This window comes from Eutrigla gurnardus, assembly GCF_963514095.1.
Source record: "Eutrigla gurnardus genome assembly, chromosome: 15".
In the NCBI taxonomy this organism is placed as follows: Eukaryota; Metazoa; Chordata; class Actinopteri; order Perciformes; family Triglidae; genus Eutrigla; species Eutrigla gurnardus.
This window is the reverse complement of record NC_139938.1, coordinates 12,390,089-12,403,016: the sequence shown is the minus strand read 5'-3', so window position 1 is coordinate 12,403,016 and position 12,928 is coordinate 12,390,089. Positions and strand designations below refer to the sequence as shown.

General features: G+C 41.5%; 1 protein-coding gene across 1 annotated transcript in view; it reads right to left on the bottom strand.

Moving 5' to 3' along the window:
• The window catches only part of LOC311026233 (CXADR-like membrane protein), a 50,540-nt gene that overhangs the window by 8,101 nt on the left and 29,511 nt on the right, over window positions 1–12,928 (bottom strand). The window contains exon 2 of the mRNA XM_084029642.1: window positions 826–983. Within this exon, the coding sequence (XP_083885768.1) occupies window positions 826–983 (158 nt within the window). The remainder of the gene's footprint in view (window positions 1–825; window positions 984–12,928) is intronic.

The following is a 12,928-nucleotide window of genomic DNA, read 5'->3' as shown; positions in this document are numbered from 1 at the left end:
ACATGCTCTATAATAACTTGCAATTCGTACAGAAGGTCAGAGAGGACAAAGGAAAGACAAAAGAGGAACTTTAATTTCTTCCCTTGAGGAAATTCTGTTTTTTCGCTGTTATTATTTTTTATGATGCACATGCAGGATTGAAGTCATGCATTTTGTCGTGAAATGTTGGAGCGATGGGGGGTTTGCTGCAACTGGAGTACTCCCGCCCCTCAAGTAATTCAATAACAATACATTTTTATTTATTTATTTATTTTTTGTAATCACAGTATAATCGTGATGTTGAAAAAGCATGACCCATTCCAGTCACTTCTTTATCTTCATGATGTCTTCTTTTTTCAAATATTTAGAATTAGGATGGACAAACTAACTGCTGCATGTTTTTGTTTTAAATATTGTCATTTGTAATCAATTGCACTGTATGTACATTGCACATCTTAGTTTAAACACTAGATTTTTACATCGTTTTGTGAAATCATCTCTCAACCCCCTGGTGCAAAAAACAATATTTGGTTTCTGCCTGTTTTAACTTTAGTTATTTACATATTAATACATAATATCATATTACTGTTAGTGGGTGCTTATACTTGGATGCTTATTAGTCTTTCAATTATGGAGAAATATGTTTGACACTTCTCTAAATGTAAAATGCAATGTAGACTCAAGACTGAAAGCCTTATAGGCAATTTGCTCAAGGTCATTAAACCAATGTCTTAACATGAATGTAGTGTTGATTTACTAATTCTATGCACATACAGATGTAATGAATATGAGCTTCTAATGTGTTCCATCCCCAACACTTCAGCTCTTGTATGGAGAGACACTCACCACTCTCTGCCTGTTGGTTGGCTTGAGGAACAGCCACTCAATGTCAAGAGTTGGGTCATCACCCACCCAGAACTGATGGTGGCAGGGAAGCGTAGCATTTTCTCCAACAACCCTCTTCATCTCTGTCTGGGCGCATGTCTTCAATACACCCAGCAGAACTGTAGAGAGACAGAGCCGTCCAAGACGGAGTAAAACAATCAGGTGAAAATGCCATAGTATTGGTGATAGTCAACGGAGGACTGTAAATTCACAGTTTAAGAGTTTAAACCAATGTGAATGTGGTTGGAGGAAATAGCAATACTTTCAAAAGGAAAACGTTCCACCACAGATAGAATAAAGCTGTGGCCACACCAAAGACAAAGCACATTTTTGACACTGTGAAATATTTCATAATGCGCAAATACACAAATGATGAGGCCGTGTATTAAACGCCATCAGCGTTAAGAATCCTCTGCTGTCGTCACTGATGATGTTGAATCAAGAATGGAGTATATGTCGTCTCCAGGGTCTTTGGTCCCCCAGTGGTCTACACACACACACACACACACACACACACACACACACACACACACACACACACACACACACACACATCTGAGGCAGGTGACACTAATAATAAGCCCAACACAAAAGGGATACATGGTACAATCAGGAAGATCCAGAGGGGATATCGGCTCACAAACCACAGAGTGAAACTGGCACTGCTGACTGGGGTGGAATTACCAAGAGGCCGAGGATGAAAGCCAAAGCTTCCAATTGTTTCCTCTTTTATTTATTTATCCTTCCTTGGACACTGATCAACTGTACTGTGATGTCTTGCTGGCTGGACACATTTGTGGGAGAGCAAAAATAGAACAGGAAAATGTGTGTGTGGACAACCGCAAGTGTATGCCTGAGTTTAATATCCTGCTCTATGTGTACATTTTTGTCTGAAGAAAGGACGGAAGCTGCATTGTTGGTAAGTCACAAAATAATTTTAGATACTGGGTTTTGGCATTCTGTGATTAGAGCTAGTTGTAATATTTGGTCTTGTCTTGATACCTTGTTGTGTAAATCCTTGTGAAGCTGTTGATACTGAGTGGGCAATTACCTAGTTTTGGCCATCTTAGCTGTCTTAGCAAGTCAACAGACTTGATTGGAGGGAGTGAGCGGCAAAACCTGCATGAGGTAAACCAAGCACTTAAGAGCTTGTCACTACAGCGTCAGCTGCAGCATCAGGACAGTCAAAAGAAGACAAGGGAGTCAATGGCTGCGTTCGAATAGTCTATTTTGCTTAGGAAGGTTCCGAACTGAAGAAGTGACCTGGAAGTAAACAAGTGGACGCCATGATAAGAGCCGTTCAAATTTTCTAAATGCAAAGAAAAGGAGCTCCAATGATCCTTTCAGATCTCCTTTAGCATCCTAGTAAAGGAGATTACGCCGACCCACAATTCCTTGCGAGAGCAACATTTAAAGTGCCGCACACCTCGGCGGTTCATGAAAACAAACGATATGCTTATTTGCATATTCAACAATTACTTTCATACAGACATATAGTAATTGGAATTGTGTTGCTAAATGTCTTTGGAAAGTGATGATATTTTTTTTTATTTTTCATTATGTTACAAATGTTTCACAAAAACGAAACTAAAACCACAAATGAAATGTAAATACAGCAAACGGTCAAACAGGAAGGAGGAGCTGCTGGACCTGAAGCCGGTCAGTGAACGAGCTGCTTATAAAACCAACAACATGGGGAGAAGTGGATGATGCGCTTTTTTCGTCCATTACTGTAGTTTCTCCAGTGGAGACACACGCTAATCACCAGTGCTGATCATCAGCTGTCTTTCCTTAACTCTGTGATGTTTTCCCCAGAGGTCTAGGAATAGGAGTTAGGACCTAATTGTTTGACTAATCTGTGGGAGTCCATCGAGGAAGTCCAAACAACTCATTGACCACCACCCATCGCAGCCATGTGTCCTATCCCAGCCAGGATATCAAACCTAATCCTCGACGAACAACTATCCTGCACCCCCAACATCACTGCTGTGACCCGATCCTGCAGATTTAAAGGATCCGGTCTTTCCTCACAAAAGATGCAACGCAACTCCTGGTCCAAGCACTGGTCATCTCCTGCCTTGACTACTGTAACTCTCTCCGGCGTGGGCTCCCAGTCTCGGTGACTAAACCATTGCAGCGTATCCAGAACGCTACAGCACGCCTTGTCTTCAATCTACTCAAATTCTCCCATGTAACCCCCCTCCTCTGTGACCTCCACTGGCTATTTAGCTCTTTATTGGCAATGATATGTTGTGGTTTCTTTCTTTTTACAAATGTACTTATTGTAAGTCGCTTTGGACAAAAGCGTCTGCGAAATGCCCTAAATGTAAATGTAACAGTAAAATATGTGACTGTGTGTGTGTGTTTATTTTATTTTATTGATTATGTCAAAGTGTCTTCTGCAGGTTGTACGGGTGTTTCTTTTAGAGATTCTTTACATCATTTTCTGTTTGCATTTGTTTTAACTCTGTATGTGTGTAAACTAAAGTAAATGCTTATGTGTTTATGATTATCAACCATGTGTGTTTGTATGTGTGTGTGTGTTTTGGCATTTGAACATGTGCAAGCACATAAGCATTAGCTGATACAAACAAGCAAACGTCTCCCATGCGTGTGCATGCTTGCGTGTGTTTCTGTGTATGTGTGTGCACGAAACACTCACAAAATGTCTGCAGCCTGTTGGCAAAAGTGGCATTGAGAGCTTTGTTCTTGTGAAGAAGCCCTGGTGTGAGTTGTGCCCCAGTAAACTCCCTGCTGCTCCTCCCAGTAGACTTCTCAGTGGGCCAATTATAGTGTTAGTGGGAGCCAGCGGGATGCAGAGGACCCAGTTACCCTTCACACGGTTGTAAGTCACACCGCCTTCCTGCCTGCTCCTTTTATGCGAGTCAGCACATCGACTGAGCTCGGAGGCTGGTTCCATGGAAAGCTCTCATCTTAGGAAGAATAATTAAAATAGAAAAAAACATTAAAAAAAAAAGGAACAGAGGCAAATTCCCTCTAAGATAATTTCTGCTTGATCTCCTGATTTGCCAGCAAAGACCACTCCATCAAGAAAATTCTCTTAATGATTTCTTAAAGAAAGGGCACGATTGATGCTTGAACTGCTCATATTTCATCCACTTTGAGAGAACGCTTCAAGAGGGAATCGACCCCAGGCAGAACGGACCCCCTCAGCACCCTACGTAGAGGACAGGAAGAGGAAGGTAAGCGAGCGGAACAGGGGGACTGGCTTATGGTTATTTGTGGAACTGCAGGAAGTCGCTGGTTGAAGTTTGGTCCTGCTACCAAAAAGTCAACTTCAATTCATACCATCAACGAGATGCATTTAACTTTTTGCTAAAGAAAGGACTTGCCTGATGTGCTAGGGCTGCTTACAGCTCATACGCTTTGCTGAGTTAATCTGCATTTTTAAAGATCTGAGATCTTTAAAAATCCCGAAGGAGAAATGCCGGACAGGGAGAGAACCTGTGGGAATGCTGATGGAACCAAAATCTACTAATCACTCTTTGGGACTGCGATGAAGAAAAAGACCTGTCAATGTTAAGCTGTGGGATTTCTGGACTTGCAAGAAGTTGTCAAGGGTCTCGAAAGGATTCAGCATCGATTGTATTTTTTGAAGTAAAATATGGGTGTAAGCTGGTTAGTTCGATTGGTTTGTTCACTTGATGGAGAAAACCAGAGTCACAGTGTGACGCCTGGAGTCGAAGGGAAGGGATGATGGACGGGGCATTAGAGCGTCCGTTGTTGATTATGTCACCAATTTTCGAACTTGCAAGCTCGGCCAGGACCATTCTGCTGCAAACCACCGTCCATCATATAAACCCTCAAAACGGACACAAGGAGTGACATCGGTGTGCACATGAATGCTGTTGATGGGTGTCATCTTGATCATCTGATGAAGAAGCAATCGAGGACTTTTAGGTGACACATAAAGGCTTGCCCTCGTGGAAGAGAAGGAGGAAGAGAGGTTGGCGTGTTGTGCAGTATGTGATCTGGTGGAAGTTGGATCTAAGCTTGAAACGCATACATTATACAATACACAAACGCCAGCAAGGACTCTGTGACGTTCGGTGCTCAAACACAGTCAGAGTTGATGGACAACATTTCCTTATGTTGAATGTTTATTGTTCCATATGATGCCATATTATCTGACCATTTTGTTGCTGAAAGAGACGGTTTGGGGTTTTCCTGCACTCACTCTTGTGGACGGCTTTTGGACTATTATTGTGGAAGTCAGGGTGACGCGCCAAGATAGCTTTTTAAAAGCTATATTCATTGTCAGCAACAAGCTTTAAAAGTGATGTATTTCCTTTTCAAATAAGGGCTGTCCGGTGGAGCTAATTCATGCCGATGTGAGGACTGGCTCATATGTTTTTTTAAATAGTTAAAGAAAGTGATATAATAAATTTAATAGAACAGAAAAACAGAACAGGTCAATTTAAGAACAGAATATGATGTGGTGGTAGGATAAGTGTTTAGTTGGGTTAGCTGCATGCTGTCAAAGCAGACGCACAAATATGTTCACTTTTCTGTTGTTTAATCTATGTGTGCTGATAACAGTTTTAAATACAACACATTTCAGGATGATGGTTGCCAGCGGTGTATGAATGTGTGTGAAGTAAGATTAGACTAGATGGGCAGGCGGCTGCCCTGCCATCAGTGTATGAATGGTAGAGGTCGAGTGGTTGAAAAGACTAGAAAAGCGCTATCCATATTATCTAGTTTTGACTTATCAATTTCCTTGAGCTTAACAGAGTAGATAATCCTAAACATGTGCAAGAGGTTTGTAATTGGACTGTATTTGTTTGGAAGGATGTGTTGTGTATGCCTTCCTTCCCTTTGAAGCTGGTGATGTGCTGCTTCCTGTAGAGTATAAGAGAAATGGGTCAGCATACCAAAGACGGAAGATGTTGACAATTACCCTGAATTTTTACAAGGACGCAATTTGAGTGTCATGTTTAATTCATGCCTTCAGGGGTTTCACTGTTGGTGTATGTTTAACTTGACACGACCCTGAGTGAAGTTATCTTTTCTGTTTAAGGGCTGGAAATTGGATTTGCCAGGTTTTACTTCCTTGGTCGTGAAGGATTCTGCCGGAGTGAAAATGTATTCAGACATATTTCATGAACTTTTAAAGTGGTTTGATGTGAGTTTACTGCATGCTGCAATGGTAATAAATCACAGCCTTGTATACCTGTCAAAATGATAATTTAATGTAATAATTTAAAATGATTATAGTTCTGTTATTAAATGGAAATGTGCTAATACATAGTGTTTGTGTCTTCTTAGACAACAGGAGTCATCTTTATAAGAGTGGTCACCATCATCCATAGTCACAATGGTTCAGGTAAACTATGGTCCATTTAGAGTTGTGTAGACCATAAAACAGGCTATTCTTTAGGGTGTGGCTACCATGTGATTGACATATTGCTACCATTGCTACTATTGCTGCAGTGCCTTCACATTATTTAAATGTTCAGACTAGAGACACTTCAGCCTAAACTCTGAGGTTTAGTTAATCTCTAAAACATAAAAGATTGGACACATACAGACAATTGTCATGTGTTCAATTTTAAAACTGGTGATTTTGTTTTGTCTTACACTACCAACAATGACAGCTCATACTATCAGCACTGTAAAGCAGAATGCACCATGGAGTCAACTGAAGCATATTAACCAACCAGATCTGGCAACCTGCCCTCACAGCACAGTGCAGCAAGCATTGCTACACTGCACCACACCTCACAGGACCGCAAGGGACAGGAAGTAAATGGCATAACTACATGACCCAAAATGGAAAACAGACGCAACCAAAATTAGAATTCACTACACAGACACAAGCCTCTGCTGACATTCACCTACTGTACAAACCTGCAGACTAAAAATTAAAAAAAAGTTGTCCATCTATTAACTTCCAGCCAAATCCACTTTTACCTATTTGAGATACATTGCTATGAAACAAACGGGGTAAGTTCGCAAGCTTTGTCCAACTTTGTTTAAAGGATAACTTTCAGCAAACCACACCACTGCACTTTGTGAATTTATTGTTTTCAATTCCGACATTTGCTAAAAGACTGAAAAATGTGTGTTTTTTAAATAATTAGAAATGTGAATGCTGACACACAATGATAGTGTATGTATATAGAATCTGCTGCTGTACCTGTTTCTCTGCACATTAGCTGGTCTCTGAAGCATGCGCTCGTTTCACTGCAGCGTGAACACTTGAGGAGGAGCAGGGGAACACACACTCACGATGAATCATCTTTTATGTCTCCTGCTACGACTGCTATTGCTTTGGCCTGTGAGAATGAAACGCTTTCCAGCTTAATGCAACAAAACAACTATACTAACGCCTTCTCCTTATTTAGGGATTGAAAGGTGCTAAACAGGAACATAAAACTTGTGTAAAGTCTCTTATGTATAGAGTTGTTATGGGAACAGGAGAAAGTCTGGTGGTCACTCTGTACTGTGAGTTCGTACAGTGATTGTACTTCCACCATCTCTGCTTTCTAAAAGTGTATACTCTAGCTGTGTCCCAATTCATTGGCCGCATCCTTCAGAAGGACACGGCCTTCACAGTCTACGTGAAAATGAGAAGGTCTGGTCTACTGGGGATTTCCTGTTTGAGTCACCTAGCAACCAGCTGAGAAAAAGCATACAAGAGGTATCTAATATCTGATTCAACTGGAGCCAGAGATCCTTTTATTATTTTTATTTCATATTAAGATGGATGATATGCTTCGTGATATATTTCAGGCTGAGAGAGTGTATTCTGCTTCAATTCCCACTGCTGATTCCCTCACAGATGCCATGTTGATTGAAAATCCAATTGTCACTGGCGCACATTGAATCTTATATAAGTTAGATAAGTTGGATCCTCTGAATCTGGGAAAAGAAGGCCACATTTCTGGGCTGCATTTTAAAGGAGTCTTTGTCAGCCACTGTGGCACGTTCGGTCTTCAAATGTCGCCTCTGAAGGATGCAGCCGCTGGATTGGGACAGAGCTAATATCTTGGTGTTAAAGCTGATCTGTACATTTCATTCACTCAGAATACCTTAACGCTACACAAACACACTCTTGCAATGAGCCGCCGCGTGTTGAAGTGCTATATCCATCCCGATTTAACAATTTGTGTTTGTGTCTTCAATTTCATTTCTGTTGACTTTGCTGAAGTTTATTGCTATATTTTGATCAGGTTAAACCCCCAGGTTACGAATATCTGATCAGCCACCGATCAGTTGATAGAGGCTAGTTTGATTGGTAGTCTCTCTAAACCAGGCCGCTTGAGGGCCAACAATTAAGGACATTTTGCTACAATACATCTTTAATCTTCTCTTAAAATGTGTTTTAAATTTCAATAAACCCCCAAAGAATAATGGTTCAGGAAAATGTCCCGTACCCGTACACGTCCACAAAATGTGGCCCTGAACAATATAGTTGATGCTCCTGATTCATGGCTAGAAATTAACAGGGTAACGTCAAGTTTAATGAACAAAACCTGGATTTAACAACAAATGTAGTTGTGGATTTTTCCTGAGTCAAAAAACAAAACAAACTGCAGTTACTTAAAGCTGGACGAATAGCTGGAATCTCAATTTACCTTGTAATCGTTACTTTCACTGACTTACAGTGTCCCCCGATGCAGAAAGGAGGTGATAGGCACCTCATTTCACCTTCGACACACTAATCCACTGCCAATAAGATGCTGCCATTAGGAGATTAAATGAGAGCCGTTCCCATTCTGGTGCCAAAGCATCATTAGACTGTTTCATTTCTTTAATTTCATCAGCACCAAAGGAAGTTCAGATGACCTTGTAAGCACTAATGCTGACTGTGCAGTCTGGCAAACAATGATTGAAATGACTTGTTGGTATGATCAATATGAGCTTATTAGTTGGGAAGTTACAGCATTGTGCATCACTCATGGTGGGACTCACAATTTCTTTAAAATGTCCCCCAACACACTTTTACACACTGAATAAAAATCCCATTCAATATCATTCATTGATTCTCAATACTGTATGTATGTATGTATGTATATATACTGTTATACTGTATACCTTTATGTATACACCTATATACCTTTCAGTGTCTCTGGTCCGGCTACTTTAAGACTGCTGCTTCTGCGCTTACTTTTCTTCCTTTTGTTCTTCATAATGACATGTCATACTATGACATTTAATTCATTTGAATTGGCTGCTTCGCTGATCTCAAAATTTCAAAAGCCACATACAGTATAGGTTTGTTTTTCATTAAGTGTGGTGTAACAGTCATTGGGCCTGCAGGCTTGCAGAGAGGCTATAAAAACAGAGCCAAACAGTGTGGACAGTGTGGTACAAAAATATGACTAATTGGGAGAAGTTGGGTGGATGGCACACCAACCAACCATGAAGTAAACCATACATGGCTGTAAAACAGACCCAGGTCCACAGCAAATAGAACACATGAAGGATTTGTTATTTCTAACAAAACGATTAAAAAGAAAAGTATTCTGAAATGATTCAACTGCTAACTAAAGCCATACTTTGCTTTCTGAGCCAATCACACACAATGGAGAACTGCTTCACCGAATATCATGTCCATTTATCTAGAAACATGTGATTTATGTGTTTATTAAATTCAAGGATTCAGTATACACACATTCACACACACCATGTTCCTCCTGGCATCTTTTATCTGAGCAGATGGATTAAAGCCTCAGTGGTCTGGACCTTGTTCTCTCCTCACACAGAGAGATCCAGCAGGACAGGAACTGGACTCAGCAGGGTGTGAGCAGGTCTTCCCCGAGGCCCCAGACTGAATATAGCAGCCATGTGTTAGTGTTCATGTAGGAGACAAAGTAACATGACACCCTGGCGCTGTAACTGGACCAGTATCCTGTACTGCAGTAAAAGTACCAATACCGCTCTGGGAAAATACTCCATGAAGGGTAGAAGTCCTGCATTCAAACTATACTCAAGTAAAAGTATGTAATGCAATGGTGTGTTCACACCAAATGTGAAGTGTGTTTGGGACTCCAGATGACATCCTGCCTGGGTTCATAACATCATTCAGAGGTGAAGCTCGGTGAAATTCACCAAGGTTTATTCAGTGTGAATAGCAAGACACACATCGGCTGGTTTACTACAGCTATAGGAACCCAAAATGTTGCTGTGATTTGCTGTGCCATACCAGCATTGGCTTAACTTTTCGAAACAAAGGTTGCTGCCTGGTCAGGGACTGTTCACATGTTGTGTCTACCAACCGGATTATTGCCTTTCCATTTACTTGTTGTTACACACAGCAATAATAGACGATTTTATCTATACATAGTCATATTTTCTGTTATTTCCTTCGATAATTACCATTGTAGGCGTGGCTACTGTATGACAACAGAGTGCCGCTACTCACATGTGCTACCTGGTGGTTTTTGGTTTGCACTACAGCCATGGCAGAACCAGAATGGATACACATCATGGATTTTCGTTGGGATAAAAGGTCCCCCCTCCGTCTCTAACACCTTTACTGCCACAGCTATCGCATCCAGCTCATCCTTATTGTTGGCATCTCTCTCTCTCTCTCTCTCTCTCTCTCTCTGTCTGTCTCTTTCAGCCAAACAGTTGAGAAAGAAGATCCCTGTTGGGGAGATTTTTCTTGCCACTGTTGCCCCAGTGATTGCTCATTAGGGGTTGTTGTGGAGTACGGTCTAGATCTGCTCTGAATGAATAGTCTGGAGATCACTTCTGTTATAATTTGACATTCATTAAATTGAATTCCTTGAGTTTTACTGACTAAATTTGTGAACATGTGAATTTATAAATAGTATATAATTATCATAATAATAATCATGATAATCAACTCTGTTTACAACTCTATTAGTTTCCTGTCATGCAAATTGGATTTTGATTGTTCTGCCTGTCTGTCTCCCCCCCAAGAGAGGGGGAGTAATGCCCTCCCCTTCCTCAAGACAGAAGACTGGGTTGATGTGTTGAGATTAATCGGACTCATTAATTTACTTTGCATATAGGTGCACATATATACATACATATTATGAACTTCAAGCTTCTAGTGTTTCTGTAGCTCACATGTCATCTTAACAAGGTTCAATTCATTAGAAGACTTTTATTAATTAGTGATTCATATCAAACTGGTTGGTACAATTCTGCAGCTGAGATTACATTGGAAATAAATATGGAAGAATTAAATAGGCTCCTCCTTCACCTTTCTCACCAATTCATGGGTTTAGAACATGAGCTATCCTGCAGTCAGCCTGACCCCACAATCAGGACAGAGTAAGCCAGTGAAGGTGCAGTCATGTCCAGGTGCTAAAAATGAATAAATGTATGTGGGGATGCCCCACTGGCAGCAGCACAGGGCCTGGACAGGGCCCATGCGGTGGCCAGGCTCCTGGTGGAGTGAGCCCGCAGGTTTTCCAGGGGCTGCAGTCCACGACTCTCATAAGACAGAATTATCGCCTCAACCACCCAGGCGCCAGCGAGTCAGAGCCCTTCCTCTGTCAGAAGGGGCCCAAGATACAAAGAGTTGGCTACTCTTCCTGAATCCCTTGGTTCTCTCCAAATAGATGCGTAAAGCCTTCACCGGACAGAGTAAAGCCACCTCTCCCTCTCCCCCGAAAAAGGCGGTGGATGAAAGGCAAACAGCTCCAGCGTGGAGCAGCTGTAAGAAGACTCGCTTACCTTAAAAGCTTGGTTAGGGCACAACATAACCTTAGAATAGTCAGGGGGAAACTGCAGGCAGGATATGTGCACTGACAAAGCATGTAACCCACTTAAAGGTTGTATCAGCGATTCTGGGCCGAAACATAAATGATCACATTCATCTGTTTTTACCTCACGATCCGCTAGCTGCCCGCCCCATAAGCAGGCCGTCAAAAAAACGCGTCTCTCTAGGCAGCCTAGGCTCCGAGATCGCACACAAAAACAAATGGTATACCAACACCTCAAAAGCAAAATAAACAGTGTTCCAACCAATCACGTTCATGAAAATGTGCGTCCATGATCATTTTCAAAACACGGGAGGAAGGGGCTAGCTGGCTCTGTTTGTTTTGGATCTCGCAACGGAAGTGAGGGCAACCAGAATCGCTGAAATCAGTGCCAGCAACGGGATTGTTTTGAGAGAGAGCTCAAAAGGAAACCCCAAGAGGGCTCCAAAACTGTCGGCAAATCCCACGACGGAACTAAAGGTTTGCACGTTGTTCGCAGCCAATGGGCTCCATTCATAAGCCTCCTTATTAGAGAATGCAGCCAAATAAACCTTAAGACTTTACCATTGTACATTAAATCCTGCAGAGAGCATAAAACATCTTAAACAGAGGACAAGATAGACTTTAGCCTCACACCATTTCTCGAATACGTGCAATTTACGTCATATAGTGCACACGTAGAGGGCGCCCTCGTGCTTTGAATCACCTAAATTACAATTCATTCAAAGCAAATCTGAGCTATTTTCTGTGTGCTGGATCAACACTCATTTGAAAAAAGCGTCCTGCAGATGTATAAATGTGAACCAGTCATTTGGAGGAATCGAACGGAATGGAACATTGAGTGTGAGCATGCTGAATCTGTATTTCGCAGAATGAGGAAATACTGAGAGTAAAAGTCTGGATTAACCTCCTCCTCCAATTCCAATTGCCCCACGGCTTAAAAGAGAAGAGAGTTTATAAATGGCGGGACTCGCTGTCCCTAACCTTGCCTCCAGCAGCATTCCCCTTAGAGGATGGGGTTGTCATTGTTAATGTGAGCGAGAATTAACCTTGACGGCTAATATCGTAAATTTGAAAAACGGATAGCTCACCCTCAAGTGCTAGCTTGTCCTGTAATAAGCGTTAGAAAAAGGTAGATGTCTGCCACAATACGAAAACAGCAAACTGAACTATTTTTAACTAAGAAAAACGAAGAAAAATTCTGACACCAGATCCCAAAATCCGATCACTACCTTGACGGCTGCGTCGGAGTTAACTCAAAAACCTTGACGTTTGGACAAGTGAGGAGCTTATATGATCTTCAAAGGGAAGAAAGCAATAACGACAGTTGGGATGCCACAGGTGTTTATAAAGGGGGGACG